The sequence below is a fragment of the Coregonus lavaretus genome, assembly GCF_964263955.1.
Source record: "Coregonus lavaretus genome assembly, chromosome: 33".
Classification (NCBI taxonomy): domain Eukaryota; kingdom Metazoa; phylum Chordata; class Actinopteri; order Salmoniformes; family Salmonidae; genus Coregonus; species Coregonus lavaretus.
The window spans coordinates 38,066,468-38,084,275 of record NC_140020.1 but is presented as its reverse complement, the minus strand read 5'-3'; the positions used below and the strand labels follow the sequence as shown (position 1 = coordinate 38,084,275).

At 46.5% G+C, this 17,808-nt stretch overlaps 1 protein-coding gene across 5 annotated transcripts; it reads right to left on the bottom strand.

Annotated features, from left to right (window-relative positions):
* Positions 1 to 1,262: 1,262 nt before the first annotated feature.
* On the bottom strand, positions 1,263 to 17,606 carry LOC311108245 (zinc finger CCCH domain-containing protein 14-like). Of its 5 annotated transcripts, none has more exons than XM_084150865.1 (18): positions 17,434 to 17,606; positions 16,648 to 16,690; positions 16,400 to 16,514; positions 16,175 to 16,215; positions 15,669 to 15,816; positions 15,092 to 15,446; positions 14,754 to 14,944; positions 14,260 to 14,360; positions 13,708 to 13,863; positions 11,754 to 11,825; positions 10,173 to 10,297; positions 9,662 to 9,846; positions 7,210 to 7,433; positions 6,305 to 6,425; positions 5,018 to 5,163; positions 4,485 to 4,564; positions 4,180 to 4,286; positions 1,263 to 1,477 (listed from the first exon to the last, which is right to left on the bottom strand). In XM_084150865.1, exons 1-18 carry the CDS (start codon positions 17,467 to 17,469, stop codon positions 1,474 to 1,476), a joined length of 2,250 nt encoding a protein of 749 aa, XP_084006991.1. In that variant the 5' UTR covers positions 17,470 to 17,606; the 3' UTR covers positions 1,263 to 1,473. The 5 variants fall into 5 exon arrangements, with proteins under 5 accessions (XP_084006991.1, XP_084006988.1, XP_084006990.1 ...); XM_084150862.1 differs by having other exon boundaries at positions 1,263 to 1,473; positions 17,434 to 17,564; XM_084150864.1 differs by having other exon boundaries at positions 1,263 to 1,473; positions 15,098 to 15,446; positions 17,434 to 17,564.
* Between the last annotated feature and the right edge of the window lie 202 nt (positions 17,607 to 17,808).

Genomic DNA, 17,808 nt, shown 5'->3' with positions numbered 1-17,808 from the left:
AGCCAGGAGAGGACTGGCCACTCCTCAGAGCCTGGTTTCTCTGGTCTTCCCAGAACAGCTAGGAGAGGACTGGCCACCCCTCAGAGCCTGGTTACTCTGGTCTACCCAGAACAGCCAGGAGAGGACTGGCCACCCCTCAGAGCCTGGTTTCTCTGGTCTTCCCAGAACAGACAGGAGAGGACTGGCCACCCCTCAGAGTCTGGTTACTCTGGTCTTCCCAGAACAGCCAGGAGAGGACTGGCCACCCCTCAGAGCCTGGTTTCTCTGGTCTTCCCAGAACAGCCAGGAGAGGACTGGCCACCCCTCAGAGCCTGGTTTCTCTGGTCTACCCAGAACAGCCAGGAGAGTACTGGCCACTCCTCAGAGCCTGGTTTCTCTGGTCTTCCCAGAACAGCCAGGAGAGGACTGGCCACTCCTTGGAGTCTGGTTTCTCTGGTCTACCCAGAACAGCCAGGAGAGGACTGGCCACCCCTCAGAGCCTGGTTTCTCTGGTCTTCCCAGAACAGCCAGGAGAGGACTGGCCACCCCTCAGAGCCTGGTTTCTCTGGTCTACCCAGAACAGCCAGGAGAGTACTGGCCACTCCTCAGAGCCTGGTTTCTCTGGTCTTCCCAGAACAGCCAGGAGAGGACTGGCCACTCCTTGGAGTCTGGTTTCTCTGGTCTACCCAGAACAGCCAGGAGAGGACTGGCCACCCCTCAGAGCCTGGTTTCTCTGGTCTTCCCAGAACAGCCAGGAGAGGACTGGCCACCCCTCAGAGCCTGGTTTCTCTGGTCTACCCAGAACAGCCAGGAGAGGACTGGCCACCCCTCAGAGTCTGGTTTCTCTGGTCTACCCAGAACAGCCAGGAGAGGACTGGCCACCCCTCAGAGCCTGGTTTCTCTGGTCTTCCCAGAACAGCCAGGAGAGGACTAGCCACTCCTTGGAGCCTGGTTCCTCTCTAGGTTTCTTCCTAGGTTCCTGCCTTTTAGGGAGGTTTTTTTCTGGCCACTGTGCTTCTGTCTCTGTATTGCTTGCTCTTTGGGGTTTTAGGCTGGGTATCTGTTAAGCACTTTTTTTTGTGACAACTGCTGATGTAAAAAGGTCTTTATAAAAGTAATTTAATTGATTGATTGATGTTCAGTGTGGAAACGGCAGGTCCAGACAGATTTTTTTAGGGGTGGCACTCAGTCAGTCTAGCAGTGTAATGAAAAAACCCATCTTGTGCCCAGTCGGCTCCCTCTCAACTGAGCCTTGGGACTAGATTGAAAATACACAGACCAACAACTTGACAGAGTATTTTAATTCACTTTCAGCAATATCAAAAAAACAACAACAAAAATCTGTCAAGTTTCACAAATAAAATGAAATAAAAGTATATGAAGGATGGACCAGATTGTCGAGAATTAAACCGCGAGAGAATAAAAACAAATCCCATCTTCAATAGCTTCACATCATATTGACTCAGTCAGTCTCGGTTGCTCGTCTCTTGTAGTCTAGCTAGGAAAAACAAAGCACTGCATTACGACTAAAACACAACACAGTTTGGTGATCAGTCTCATGAAAGTCACTTAGACTTGGAACAAAAGTGTCAGTAAGAAATGTTGACTTGAAAGACAAAATAACAAAATCAGTGCTTTAACTTTTAAGACACCGTGTAGCTCAGTTGGTAGAGCATGGCGTTTGCAACGCCAGGGTTGTGGGTTCGATTCCCACGGGGGGGGGGGGGGGGGGGGGGGGGGGGGGGGCATGATGAAAAAATAATATATAATATATGTATGCACTCACTCACTCTGGATAAGAGCGTCTGCTAAATGACTAAAATGTAAATGTGAGACAAACCCGGACATTGAAATTATAATATAATTTTAATGGGTGTTAAAAACTATTTAGAGTTAGATAATACTAGGTACAGGACTTTCAGAAAGTATTCACACCCCTTGATTTTTTCTAAATGTTGTATTAGAACCTGATTTAAACATTTATTAAATTGAGACGTCACTGGTCTATTTATTTTTTTTACAGATTAATAAAAATGTTAAAACTGAAATGTTTTGAATCAATAAATATTCAACCCTGTTGTTATGGAAAGCCTACAGTTCAGAAGAAAAATTTGCTTAACAAGTATCATAATACGTTTCATGGACTCACTGTGTGCAATAAGTGTTTAACATGATTTTTGTTTGAATACCCCAACTCTGTACCCCACACATACAATTATCTGTAAGTTCCCTCAGTCGAGCAGTGGACTTAAAACACTGATTTAACCACAAAGACCAGGGAGGGTTTCCAACGCCTCGCAAAGAAGGGCACCTATTGGTAGAAATAAAAAGCAGACATTGAATTTCCCTTTGAGCATGGTGAAGTTATTAATTACACTTTAGATGGTGTATCAATACACCCAGTCACTACAAAGATACAGGCATCCTTCCTAACTCAGTTGCCAGAGAGGAAGGAAACCGCTCAGTGATTTCACCATGAGGCCAATGGTGACTTACAGAGTTGAATGGCTGTGATAGGAGAAAACTGAGGATGGATCAACAACATTGTAGTTACTCCACAATACTAACCTAAATGACAGAGTGAAAAGAAGGAAGCCTGTACAGAATAAAAAATATTCCAAAACATGCATCCTGTTTGCAATAAGGCACTAAAGTAAAACTAAAAAAATGTGGCAAAGAAATTCACTTTATGTCCTGAATAAAAAGCGTTATATTTGTGGCAAATCCAACACAACACGTCACTGAGTAACACTTGATATTTTCAAGCATGTTGGTGGCTGCATCGTGTTATGGGTATGCTTGTCATCAGCAAGGACTGGGGAGGTTTTTATGATAAAAAGAAACAATAGATCTAAGCACTGGCAAAATCCTAGAGGAAAACCTGGTTCAGTCTGCTTTCCAACAGACTGGGAGAGGAATTCACCTTCAGCAAGACAATAACCTAAAACACAAGGCCAAATCTACACTGGAGTTGGTTACCAAGACAACATTGAATGTCCCTGAGTGGCCTAGTTACAATTTTTACTTAAATCATCTTGAAGATCTTATGGCAAGACTTGAAAAGGGCTGTCTAGAAATGAGCAACAACCAACTTGACGGAGCTTGAAGAATTTAAAAAAGAATAAATATTGTACAATCCAGGCATGCAAAGCTCTTAGAGACTTACCCAGAAAGACTTACAGCTGTAATGGCTGCCAAAAGTGATTCTAACATGTATTGACTCAGGGTGTAGAATACTTATCTAATCAAGATATATTTGTGTTTTATTTACTTCCGGAGACACTTGAAACCCCACCTCTTTAAGGAATACCTGGAATAGTATAAAGTAATCCCACTTGCTATCATAAGTTGAATGCACCAATTTGTAAGTCGCTCTGGATAAGAGCGTCTGCTAAATGATGTAAATGTATTTAAAAAAAATAATATATATATGTTGTATTTCCAAAATGTTACATTTGTTTCTCCCCCCAAAAAGTTCAATTTCAATCCCACTTAATAACAGTATTTTAACAAAATGTGGAAAAAGTGAAAGGGGTTTGAATACTTTCTGCAGGCAGTGTTTTATTGTGCACCTGGTTACCTGGTTACCTGGTTACCTGCCCTGGGTAGATAATACTAGGTATGTATAATGTGTGGTTACCTGCTCTGGGTAGATAATACTAGGTATGTATAATGTGTGGTTACCTGCTCTGGGTAGATAATACTAGGTATGTATAATGTATGGTTACCTGCCCTGGGTAGATAATACTAGGTATGTATAATGTGTGGTTACCTGCCCTGGGTAGATAATACTAGGTATGTATAATGTGTGGTTACCTGGTTACCTGCCCTGGGTAAATAATACTAGGTATGTATAATGTGTGGTTACCTGCCCTGGGTAGATAATACTAGGTATGTATAATGTGTGGTTACCTGGTTACCTGCCCTGGGTAGATAATACTAGGTATGTATAATGTGTGGTTACCTGGTTACCTGCCCTGGGTAAATAATACTAGGTATGTATAATGTGTGGTTACCTGCCCTGGGTAGATAATACTAGGTATGTATAATGTGTGGTTACCTGGTTACCTGCCCTGGGTAGATAATACTAGGTATGTATAATGTGTGGTTACCTGCCCTGGGTAGATAATACTAGGTATGTATAATGTGTGGTTACCTGCTCTGGGTAGATAATACTAGGTATGTATAATGTGTGGTTACCTGCTCTGGGCCTTAGTCCACTTGAGGGCGTGTCTGGGAGGGACCGAGGCAGTGGGGTGGTAGAAGGTGCAGCCAGCACGTTTACACTGGGCTCCAAACCGACAAGGCTGACAGAGACAGGAGACAGACTACGTCACAGTCTTCATCATGATCAGCAATGTCTTCATTGCTACCACATACATTTTGACTAACAGAATAGGCTCACAGACACACCATCAACCACTCAACCGTTATCGGGATCTGACCTCGGGGTGGACACAGACACACCATCAACCACTCAACCGTTATCGGTATCGGTATCTGACCTTGGGGTGGTAGAAGAGGCAGTCTGTCTTCTTACACTCCGGGAAGAAACGACACACACTTCTGGACTGAGGTGGAGGCACTGCAGGACGACAAAACCAAGAAACAACACCGCTTTTAGAAAAATTCAAACTTCCTACAAACTTCAAAAGCCACATGCAATTTGGCCCAGTGATGGTCCCTGTTGGCCCAGTGATGGTCCCTGTTGGCCCAGTGATGGTCCCTGTTGGCCCAGTGATGGTCCCTGTTGGCCCAGTGATGGTCCCTGTTGGCCCAGTGATGGTCCCTGTTGGCCCAGTGATGGTCCCTGTTGGCCCAGTGAAGGTCCCTGTTGGCCCAGTGAAGGTCACTGTTGGCCCAGTGAAGGTCACTGTTGGCCCAGTGAAGGACACTGTTGGCCCAGTGAAGGACAATGTTGGCCCAATGAAGGCCGTATCTCAACAGCCATACTATAAGAAACATGTCTTACTATGAACTGTACGTTGCTTTGGATAAAAGCTTCTGTTAAAAGACCATAAAAGGTGTGTACATATACCAGGTCTGGCTGGAGCGGTGTAGGGGGCGGGGCCTCTGCGGCTGACGTGGGTAAAGGGGCAGTCTGGTTTGGAACACTTGCCGTCATATTTACAGTTCGGATGGACGAACAGGCATTTGTCCCCAAACTTACAGCTGGGAAAGGCCCTGGCCACAGAGATGGGGAAGGAAACATGAGTTAAGTCAATATACAAGGTATCAGCGACTCTGCAGCTAAAAGAGTCTAAAACCACTTTTCAGCACAATACTTTACAGCTGTTAATATTCCTACATTACATTTTGCATAACCTGTATCACTCCATTGAGGGCATCAGTCAAAAACACTTACTGTGGGGTGGTGGAACCTACTGTGGGGTGGTGGAACCTACTGTGGGGTGGTGGAACCTACTGTGGGGTACCACCCTGTGGGGTGGTGGAACCTACTGTGGGGTGGTGGAACCTACTGTGGGGTGGTGGAACCTACTGTGGGGTGGTGGAACCTACTGTGGGGTGGTGGAACCTACTGTGGGGTACCACCCTGTGGGGTGGTGGAACCTACTGTGGGGTGGTGGAACCTACTGTGGGGTGGTGGTACCTACTGTGGGGTGGTGGAACCTACTGTGGGGTGGTGGAACCTACTGTGGGGTGGTGGAACCTACTGTGGGGTGGTGGAACCTACTGTGGGGTACCACCCTGTGGGGTGGTGGAACCTACTGTGGGGTGGTGGAACCTACTGTGGGGTGGTGGAACCTACTGTGGGGTGGTGGAACCTACTGTGGGGTGGTGGAACCTACTGTGGGGTGGTGGTACCTACTGTGGGGTGGTGGTACCTACTGTGGGGTGGTGGAACCTACTGTGGGGTGGTGGTACCTACTGTGGGGTGGTGGAACCTACTGTGGGGTGGTGGAACCTACTGTGGGGTACCACCCTGTGGGGTGGTGGAACCTACTGTGGGGTGGTGGAACCTACTGTGGGGTGGTGGAACCTACTGTGGGGTGGTGGAACCTACTGTGGGGTGGTGGAACCTACTGTGGGGTGGTGGAACCTACTGTGGGGTGGTGGAACCTACTGTGGGGTGGTGGAACCTACTGTGGGGTGGTGGAACCTACTGTGGGGTGGTGGTACCTACTGTGGGGTGGTGGTACCTACTGTGGGGTGGTGGTACCTACTGTGGGGTGGTGGAACCTACTGTGGGGTGGTGGAACCTACTGTGGGGTGGTGGAACCTACTGTGGGGTGGTGGAACCTACTGTGGGGTGGTGGAACCTACTGTGGGGTGGTGGAACCTACTGTGGGGTGGTGGTACCTACTTGCACTGTGTAGTGGGGTGATGGAAGACACAGTTGTCTCCACTCTTACAGACAGGCCAGAACTTGCACCGCTCCAGAACCTTCTGTCTCTTCACAGGACCCGCCTCCTCCATCCCTTCTTCTGAAACAGAGGGATGACATGATAGGATGAGATACATTACCTGACCAAAAGTATGTGGACACCTGCTCGTCGAACATCTCATTTGAAAATCATGGGACATTAATATGGAGTTGGTCCCCCCTTTGCTGCTATAACTGCCTCCACTCTTCTGGGAAGGCTTTCCACTAGATGTTGGTTCTTCCACACCGATCTCGACAAACCATTTCTGTATGGACCTCGCTTTGTGCACAGGGGCATTGTCATGCTGAAACAGGAAAGGGCCTTCCCCAAACTGTTGCCACAAAGTTGTAAGCACAGAATCGTCTAGAATGTCATTGTTTGTGTCAAATCTGTCTTCCAACATCCTCCCTCCCTGATCGCGACTTCACTGATGATTTCCATGAAGGTCAACCTTGCTCAACTCTGGTTGCATTACTACTGCAAAATGCCCAAAAGCCTCCTCACCTTGGCAGAACCGCTTTCCATCGGAAAATAGTGATTTCCGGTAGTTTGGTCGCTGACACTGACAGTGGTGGCTGGTGAACATCTCCAGTCAGGGAGAAAACAGACTAGAAACACTGGGCACGAAGCAGTGGAAACCAACCCTAAGGGAGCTCTGGTGTAACTGACAGCTATCTCAGTTACAAAAGGTTGTTCAATGTCTAAATGTATGTATTTTTAAAACTGTAGTGCTGTGTATTTGATATTGCAAATGTGTCTGTGCTGCGATTTTGGCCAGGTCTCTCGTAAAAAAAGAGATAGTTCATCTCAAATGAGGCTAACCTGGTAAAATAATAAATATTACCGTCTGAGTATTGTGGCTCCCCCTGCAGTCTGTGGTAGATGCTGAGTTTGGGTTTTGTTCTGAGGTGGATGGAGGGGTCAGGCATGGGGGTCTTGGCTGGTTTAGGACAACTGTCATCTGCCTCCATGTCACAGTCTCCTAGGTTACCCAGGGGGCTAGGAACCCCATCCAGGGTCACAATGAACTTAGGACTGGCTGACCTCGCGGCTTCAGACTTCTCACGGCTAGGGAGGAGGAAGAGGGGAGAGGGGGGAGGAAAGGAGAGGGGGGAGGAAAAGAGGGGAGAGGGAGGGAGAGAGGGGAGAGGGAGGAAAGGGAGGGGGAGGGAGGGAGAGGGGAGAGGGAGGGAGAGGGAGGGGGGAGGGAGAGGGAGGGGGGAGGGAGGGAGACATACACACAAAAGCATTATGACGGTTTTGTTTATTTCCAGCCTAGTTTAGGTGCATGGTTAGCTAACTAGCCGATGCCCCTCGGCCCTCTTAAATCAGACTGGCATCAGATATATTATGGGGCCATCAGATATATTATGGGGCCAGCAGATATATTATGGGGCCAGCAGATATATTATGGGGCCAGCAGATATATTATGGGGCCAGCAGATATATTATGGGGCCATCAGATATATTATGGGGCCAGCAGATATATTATGGGGCCAGCAGATATATTATGGGGCCATCAGATATATTATGGGGCCAGCAGATATATTATGGGGCCAGCAGATATATTATGGGGCCAGCAGATATATTATGGGGCCATCAGATATATTATGGGGCCATCAGATATATTATGGGGCCATCAGATATATTATGGGGCCATCAGATATATTATGGGGCCATCAGATATATTATGGGGCCAGCAGATATATTATGGGGCCAGCAGATATATTATGGGGCCAGCAGATATATTATGGGGCCAGCAGATATATTATGGGGCCAGCAGATATATTATGGGGCCAGCAGATATATTATGGGGCCAGCAGATATATTATGGGGCCAGCAGATATATTATGGGGCCAGCAGATATATTATGGGGCCAGCAGATATATTATGGGGCCAGCAGATATATTATGGGGCCAGCAGATATATTATGGGGCCAGCAGATATATTATGGGGCCAGCAGATATATTATGGGGCCAGCAGATATATTATGGGGCCAGCAGATATATTATGGGGCCAGCAGATATATTATGGGGCCAGCAGATATATTATGGGGCCATCAGATATATTATGGGGCCAGCAGATATATTATGGGGCCAGCAGATATATTATGGGGCCAGCAGATATATTATGGGGCCAGCAGATATATTATGGGGCCAGCAGATATATTATGGGGCCAGCAGATATATTATGGGGCCAGCAGATATATTATGGGGCCAGCAGATATATTATGGGGCCAGCAGATATATTATGGGGCCATCAGATATATTATGGGGCCAGCAGATATATTATGGGGCCAGCAGATATATTATGGGGCCAGCAGATATATTATGGGGCCAGCAGATATATTATGGGGCCAGCAGATATATTATGGGGCCATCAGATATATTATGGGGCCATCAGATATATTATGGGGCCAGCAGATATATTATGGGGCCAGCAGATATATTATGGGGCCAGCAGATATATTATGGGGCCATCAGATATATTATGGGGCCATCAGATATATTATGGGGCCAGCAGATATATTATGGGGCCATCAGATATATTATGGGGCCAGCTTGTTTTCAGTCAGCCATGCTGGAACCCAGCTGCTGCAACAACGTGTCACGAAAATATCTAAGCCAGCAGTAAGAGTCATGAAGAGGGTAGTCAGTAAGAGGGTAGTCGGTGAGAGGGTAGTCGGTGAGAGTCATGAAGAGGGTAGTCGGTGAGAGTCATGAAGAGGGTAGTCGGTGAGAGTCATGAAGAGGGTAGTCGGTGAGAGTCATGAAGAGGGTAGTCGGTGAGAGGGTAGTCGGTGAGAGTCATGAAGAGGGTAGTCGGTGAGAGTCATGAAGAGGGTAGTCGGTGAGAGTCATGAAGAGGGTAGTCGGTGAGAGTCATGAAGAGGGTAGTCGGTGAGAGTCATGAAGAGGGTAGTCGGTGAGAGTCATGAAGAGGGTAGTCGGTGAGAGGGTAGTCGGTGAGAGGGTAGTCGGTGAGAGTCATGAAGAGGGTAGTCGGTGAGAGTCATGAAGAGGGTAGTCGGTGAGAGTCATGAAGAGGGTAGTCGGTGAGAGTCATGAAGAGGGTAGTCGGTGAGAGTCATGAAGAGGGTAGTCGGTGAGAGGGTAGTCGGTGAGAGGGTAGTCGGTGAGAGTCATGAAGAGGGTAGTCGGTGAGAGTCATGAAGAGGGTAGTCGGTGAGAGTCATGAAGAGGGTAGTCGGTGAGAGTCATGAAGAGGGTAGTCGGTGAGAGTCATGAAGAAGGTTGTCGGTAAGAGTCATGAAGAGGGTAGTCAGTATGATATACCTGGCCTGCTGCACCATGCGTGGAGTAGCTGGTAGGATCTCCTCCTTGACCATGGCTCCCAGCCTGCTCCTCATAGGCACTATAGTTTCCTCCCGTCTACTCCTCATAGGAGATGCCACCTCCTCCAGTCCACCCCTCATAGGAGGTGCCACCTCCTCTAACCCCAGCCTAGTCCTCATAGGTACCTAACGGGACCACATTGGAAACACGTTGGTAAACTTTAGTGTCGTCCTTGATGACTTTAAATGCAGTTGTATGAGCTTATAATGTAAACAAAAGTTCTAGTTGGTTGTGTTAAAAAAAAACATGCTGTAAACTGATGTTACCTTAAAAGGCAAGTAACATTAAGAACATTGTGTGTTTGAGTTTACAATAGTGGGTAACAGTGCATCTTCATGAGTGGTTGAATTGTTTTTAACTTTAATCATATATTATCTGTCTACATGTATTTTTATGCTGACACGCTGTAAAATGACAAAATAATAATCATCATAATCTTCCTCCTCCTCACCTCCTGCTCCAGTTGTCCCAGTCTGCTCCTGACAGGAACCACCTCCTCCCCCAGCTCAGACCTCCTCACGATGAAGGAGCGGGTGTCAAAAGGCTTCAGACCGCTCCCTTCTGCCACCTCCGGCACTGTTGGGAGGAAAGACAGAGTTAGTCATGTTGTCAGTTACAGTTAGCTACACACGTTCCACCTGATGCTATAAGCTGCATTGCGTACTATATAGGAGTCAGTCTAAAGGAGCGGGTGTCAAAGGGGGTGTCCTGAGTTAAGAGTTAAACAAAGCAGTCCTACTCCCCGGTGTGTTAGACAAATAGTTCTGTCCTTGAGCTGTTCTTGTCTATTCACAATGAATACGATTACATGGACCTGATCCTAGATCATTTACATTTTAGTCATTTTAGCAGACGCTCTTATCCAGAGCGACTTACAGGAGCAATTAGGGTTAAGTGCCTTGCTCAAGGGCACAGACTGATTTTTCACCTAGTCGGCTCAGGGATTAGAACCAGCGACCTTTCGGTTACCGGAACAACGCTCTTAACCACTAAGCTACCTGCCACCCCAGTCCTACTCTTAATATGGACCCTGATGTTTAACTTACAATCCCAAGGTAAGGTTAGGATATTGTGGTCAAAACCAGGGATTGGAACCGGTTCAGGGAACAGAACAGAAAACCAGAAAATAAAACATTTTTCAAGGAACAGAAACCAGAACCGAAAACTAAAAGTGATCTATACTGTTCCGGAACAGAACTGTTATTTAAAAAAAGCATGGGAACCGGTTAATAACGTTCCCGGGGCATTTTTTTTCAGTCCCACAAAAAGCGCCTATGCAAAGAAACGTATTCCAGTGTCTGCATGCCATCTGAAAATCTTTGCCAGTGTCTGTGTACGCATGTGTAGGCTACCTGCCCACAGGCTACTGTACTACCGACGTTACAAGAGTGATTCAGACATTTATATTAGAGAAGAATGGATTAACTTTTTCAATGCTAGTTGAGGAAACTACAGTTATCACGTTTCACATTGGATTTATTAACTACAAAAAAGGTAAGACGTGTTTTTAATTCTGGTGCTGCTCTGCTCACAGAAGCTTGCTAGCAAGCTAACGTTTGCTCTGATCCAACGTTAAACCAACTCTCTGCAGTTCAAAGACATTCAAAGGTCCTTCATAGAAGCCGTTCCTCCGTAGGTATAATTCTGTGGGCCTAATTCAGATAATGCATGTCATCACAAGATGCCCAGCGCTTCAAGGCAAGCCTCCTCCACCCTCTCTCACGCTCTCTGCATCTGGCTCCCTACACTTGTCCTCCATCACGCATGTAAACAACTCACTGAGCTATAGCTGACCCGCTCCACAGCAAGCATCTCTGATTGGTGAAGTCATTTAATGTCGAGATAAATGTAGAAAAAAAAAAAAATCAATTTCAAAAAGGTTTAAAACGGAACAGAAAGGAATGATATAAATAGTTACTTTCTGGGGTTTTCGAACCGGTTCAGAACTTTATTTCGCAGGTCGGAACAGTGGAACGGAATGAAAAAAAAATTATGGTTGGAAAATAAATGTGGGTTAAAATAGGACACTCACATAAATAGCCACTGTGCTGCGCTCTCATGTCCTCTGGCACGTCTAACTGCAGCCGAGAGGCCAGGGACTGGACTAGAGGACGACACCAGACAGAACAGTTACATCAGGACAAACACCAACTATCAGGCTCCGCTAATGAGATGGTAAGTCATGGGCCCAATCACAATTCGACCCCTATGCCTGATGCACTGATGGAGATCTGAGTGGATTGTATATGTATGAATATGGATAATAATAATAGTAGTGCTAGGTGGAGGTTTCCCCAGATTGCCTATACTAATAAAAGCCTCCCAGATCTCCACAAGTGCATAGGGCGGAGGGATTAGGGGTTGGGTTTGGGATTGGGCCTTGGTGTCTTGATATACAGTGCATTCGGAAAGTATTCAGACCCCTTCCCGATTTCCACATTTTGTTACGTTACAGCCTTATTCTAAAATGGTTTTAAAAAATGCTAATCTACACACAATACCCCATAATAACAAAGCAAAAAACAGGTTTTTATTATGTATTTAAAATATAAAACAGAAATACCTTATTTACATAGGTATTCTGACCCTTTACTATGAGACTCGAAATTGAGCTCAGGTGCATCCTGTTTCCATTGATCATCCTTAAGATGTTTCTACAACTTGATTGGAGTCCACCTGTGGTAAATTCAATTGATTGGACATGATTTGGAAAGGCACACACCTGTCTATATAAAGGTCCCACAGTTGACAGTGCATGTCAGAGCAAAACCCAAGCCATGAGGTCGAAGGAATTGTCCGTAGAGCTCCGAGACAGGATTGTGTCGAGGCACAGATCTGGGGAATGGTATTAAAAAATGTCTGCAGCATTGAAGGTCCCCAAGAACACAGTGGCCTCCATCATTCTTAAATGGAAGAAGTTTGGAACCACCAAGACTCTTCCTAGAGCTGGCCGCCCGGCCAAACTGAGCAATCGGGGGAGAAGGGCCTTGGTCAGGGAGGTGTCCAAGAACCCGATGGTCACTCTGACAGAGCTCCAGAGGTCCTCTGTGGAGATGGGAGAACCTTCCAGAAGGACAACCATCTCTGCAGCACTCCACCAATCAGGCCTTTATGGTAGAGTGGCCAGACGGAAGCCACTCCTCAATAAACGGCACATGACAGCCCGCTTTGAGTTTGCCAAAAGGCACCGAAAGGACTCTCAGACCATGAAACCAAGATTGAACTCTTTGGCCTGAATGCGAAGCGTCACGTCTGGATGAAACCTGGCACCATCCCTACGGTGAAAAATGGTGGTGGCAGCATCATGCTGTGGGGATGTTTTTCAGCGGCAGAGACTGGGAGACGAGTCAGGATTGAGGGAAAGAAGAACGGAGCAAAGTACAGAGAGGTCCTTGATGAAAACCTGCTCCAGAGCGCTCAGGACCTCAGACTGGGGCTAAGGTTAACCTTCCAACAGGACAACGGCCCTAAGCACACATCCAAGACAACGCAGGAGTGGCTTCGGGACAAGTCTCTGAATGTCCTTGAGTGGCCCAGCCAGAGCCTGGACTTGAACCCGATCTAACATCTCTGGAGAGACCTGAAAATAGCTGTGCAGCGACGCTCCCCATCCAACCTGACAGAGCTTGAGAGGATCTGCAGAGAAGAATGGCAGAAACTCCCCAAATACATGTGTGCCAAGCTTGTAGCGTCATACCCAAGAAGACTTGAGGCTGTAATCTCTGCCAAAGGTGCTTCAACAAAGTACTGAGTAAAGGGTCTGAATTCGTATGTAAATGTATTCTTTCTGTTTTGTATTTTTAATACATCTGCAAAATAAACATTATAAAAACATCTGAAAACCAGTTTTTGCTTTGTCATTATGGGGTATTGTGTGTAGATTGATGAGGGAAAAAAACTATTTAATCAATTTTTTGAATAAAGCTGTAATGTAACAAAATGCGGAAAAAGTCAAGGGGTCTGAAGACTTTCCCAATGCACTGTACCTAGCTGCCTGTGGGGCTGAGACTCTGAGAGGGGGTAAGTCTGCCCCCTGGGGGCCAGGCCGTGGAGGTGCTCCTGAACCAGCTGGATGGCTGCGTTCATCTCATCGCTGGCTGAACGGGTCCTGGGAGCCACGGGAACAGTCTGTCTCTGTGGTACTGGGGGGAAGACATGAAGGCAACAGGGTCGTACTCATTAGTACACAACGTAGTAAAGCATTTCGCAACGAAAAACTAAAACAAGGGTTTCTTATTTAACACCTTCAGGTAGTGGTTAGTCCCTCAACATTTCAGTCCGTTTTATCCATTTGGTGCCTAGTGAATACGACCCAGGTGTCAGGATAATAAACAGGGCAATGCATTATGGGTAGGCTTCGTGGCTAATAGTTAGATGTATTCTTCATTCAGGCAGATTGACAGTGAGACAGCGAAGGCATCATTGCAACAGGAAGGGGCAAAGGAACCATATTTTCTGAACCTTTAGGGATGACTATAATAAGGTAATCATCTTCATTCAGGCAGATAGACAGACAGTGAAGGCAGAGTGAGACATACCAGCTGGGTAGGCTGTAGTCTTGTTGATGGAGATCTGGGCCTCAGCAATAGCCCTCATCAGCAGGTTCTTGTTGGCCTGTTTGGCCGGGGGAAGGGAGGGTCTAGAAACCCACAGAGACATGGGTCAACACACAGACAACACACTGGGGACACCAACAATGAAGTGTACAATTTATGTGTAAGACAAGAGAGGGATGTTTAAAACCGGATACAGACAGTTTAGGACGGACAGTTAACTAACTAACGGTTCCCACGCTAAATACCTGTCCTTCCTAAGGTTTTCACGCTAACTAACTGTCCTAAGGTTTTCACGCTAACTAACTGTCCTAAGGTTTTCACGCTAACTAACTGTCCTAAGGTTTTCACGCTAACTAGGACTAAGAGCTGCTACTTAGCAAAACAAGAAGCAAAAGAAACACAGACCAGATGAACCTTAATGAACAGGAGAGCGTAAAAGAGAGACAGTGATGGTGTGTGTGTGTGAGTTCTCTTACTTGCGTTCTGGTTTGGAAGGCAGGGACACTCTACTGGACATGCTCTTGACTCCGTATCCTTCATCCTCCTCGTCATCCTCCTCCTCCTCCTCCAGCTCATCACTGTCTGGACCCTCGTCAGCCGTCTGGTTCACCCGCACCACGGAGCTCACCACTGGGGCCCTACGCTTCCTCGATACCCCCTCATGTTGCTGGAGACAACAGCACCAGACAAGACAGTTAGTGACAGAAGGGAAACCCAATACTGACATGGAGGTGTAAGAGCATTTTCTGTCCTCCGGTTATTCACCATACTAACTAACATGGGCCACATCCACACACAGTGTGTTGAAGGTTACCTGTACCCTGCTGTCTCTGCTGCTCCTACTGTCCAGGTATTGGCTGCCGTGCTGCTGCCTGCTGTGAGACTCCGAGGACCCCTCTGAGGACCTGTAGGCGTCTGCCGACCTGCCTGTCCCGGAGGAGAGCCTGCCCTGGGGCGGCCGGTAGATCTGGGCCGACGCCCGCCCCCCTCCTCCTCCGGAGGTAGATCCACGCAGGCGACCAGGCAGGACGCCCATGTCCACGGGGTCCTCGCCGATGAGGTCATCGTCCAGCTCAGGCTTGATGTCGATGACGGCCTCGGAGGAGTCCACCAGGGGCTTGACCGTGGAGGTGAGGCGGGACGAGGAGGTCTTGTCTGAGGAGACCCTTCTGGACAGAATGACAGTACTGTCAGTGTGTGAGTCAAAGCTGGGCTGTTTCACCCTATTTGTTTCTGATAAAATGCTGAAGCGCCATATCATTGAACAACATGCATGTCTTCAGAGGTCTTGAGTTAGTGTTAAGGATCTTCCACATTATCGAAGCCAACTAGAACAGTGCTCTTTTCAACATTTAATCACGTTTCAAAATCAATACAACAGCAACACTTACCTGTGCTCATGGGCGGAGCTGGACACGCGGGCCTCCGTCCTATCAGAGAGCAAACTGGACACCGCAAGCCCCTGTGAGCCCCCGCCCTTCCTCTCGCTCTTCCCTGCTGAGGTGTCCGAGTAGAGCGGAGACCTCAGGGACGCTGGTTCTAGATATACACAGAGAGAGATTGTCAATTTAGTTACACAAGGACAGATAAAACATTTCAACAGATACAATGCATTTTAAAACAAGTGCTCTCTCTATTCAAGAACAGAAGAGAGTAGACACTCAACACACACACAAAAAAATATGACATAATATTATAGTATTGTAACGACCCTGGCCTTGAAGTCTGTTACAAACCCAACTCGGGTTCTTCTAATCTCTGAAAGGACGATACCCTCTCCCACCATTCGCTACAGTATTACTTTCAGTGAAGGCACAGACTCCTTTGGTGTTACCGGAATTTACCTACTGCCACAGACCTCAGTTTCTCCAGGCCTCCATGTAACCTGTGAACTTACCTACTGCCACAGACCTCAGTTTCTCCAGGACTCCATGTAACCTGTTAATGACAACACGCCAGGTTTAGGAGAAGTGTTTACACCCATGGAAATAGATCATACACACCGAACTAGCTGTAACCCGGACCCAGATCTGTTCGTGCCGTCTTGCCAAACAGCGATTCAATTACCTTAGAATTTGGCAAGATAGTACAACCAGATCTGGGACCGGGCCTAGCTACATACCAGAAAGTAAACGTGATGGTGTTGTTTCCAAGGAAGAGGGCCAGGTCGTCAGACATCTGCTGTGAAGTCTTCTTGTTGGCCACCATAACCATGATATAGTCTGGTAGTTCTTCATCTGGAGAGAGACAGTGACAATAGTAAAACAAATCACATCTGAAGCAAGGGATTCTTCAACTCATTTTAGAAGGTAAACAGTCAGATTGCAGCAGATGCACATGAGATCAAAAGCAGATGATATTCATACTTACCGACATAGGCACCGAGTTCTTGAAGTTTCCCCTTGATAGCAGCCTTTAAAAAAAAGTATATATATATATACACTGAATTGCCAGCCTTGGTCAAATATACAACCTAGCTACTGTAACGTTACATGTACCAGTTTGCAATGGCTCTCTCGTATTCCCTTGCCTGGCTAGCCAACGAAGATATATTTATCTGGATAACGTTCAGCGCAATTATTATCAAGACAAAATGCAAGCATAAAGTAATTTGATGTCATTGTATTTTCGACATTTACACAAATTGTCTCATGGGTTATCTAGCTAGCGTTACTTATGGTTTATTCATTCTGCCGATTCTGTTGCAAAACGTTTCTTAAACGGAAGCAAACTGGGATGGACCTACCTGAAATTGTCCAATATAAACTCTCGTTTTAGTTGCGTTTTGCAACTTTTTGGACTACTGATTACACCCCGTTACTCCAAACAGTTGGATACGTTATGTTTTGCAACGAAAACGAGCGTTTCTATTGGACACCTTGCAGCAAACGGGGCGGTACCTACCCGAATCTGTCAAATAGAAACGCTAGTTTTCGTTGCAAAGTGACGCGGAACACACTTTTCACGCGACTTCGATGGTTGGAGAGCATTTTCGCTAACCCTAACTCCTTTCCCAACCTTAACCTCAGTCTCCTAACATGCTACGAAAAAGTCACTTGCGTATCGAAGTGGGGATGAAAATAGTGTTTCTCATGTGGTGGTACCGGTAGCTAGCTAACTACGTTGCCAAGATAAATAGTATCGACATGACCTCACCCGTATTTTCTTGCTTATTTCTGTGCCAATCTCCATGTTTGCGTGTGATGTACTTAAAAACCACGAATCGTTATTAATAAAAAGCAGGTTATTCACTAAAAGAAAATGCCCTGCCTACAAAAACACTAGCGCCCCTGAATGTAAAATGCTAATGCTCGCAAACACAGACGCAATGCAGTATGGGATAGTGGAGACTCGGGTTGCCAGGGTTCTGACTTAATATGTGCTATTCTGGGATCCTTGGGACGTCCCTACCGGAAGTGACATGTTTCGTAGCTGTTGATAAAACAAGTTTACTGGAGAACGGAGACCAAGTAGAGACTTTCGGACAAGGTGGATGATTGTATAATATAAGGCAGTTTATTCAGAGGTAAA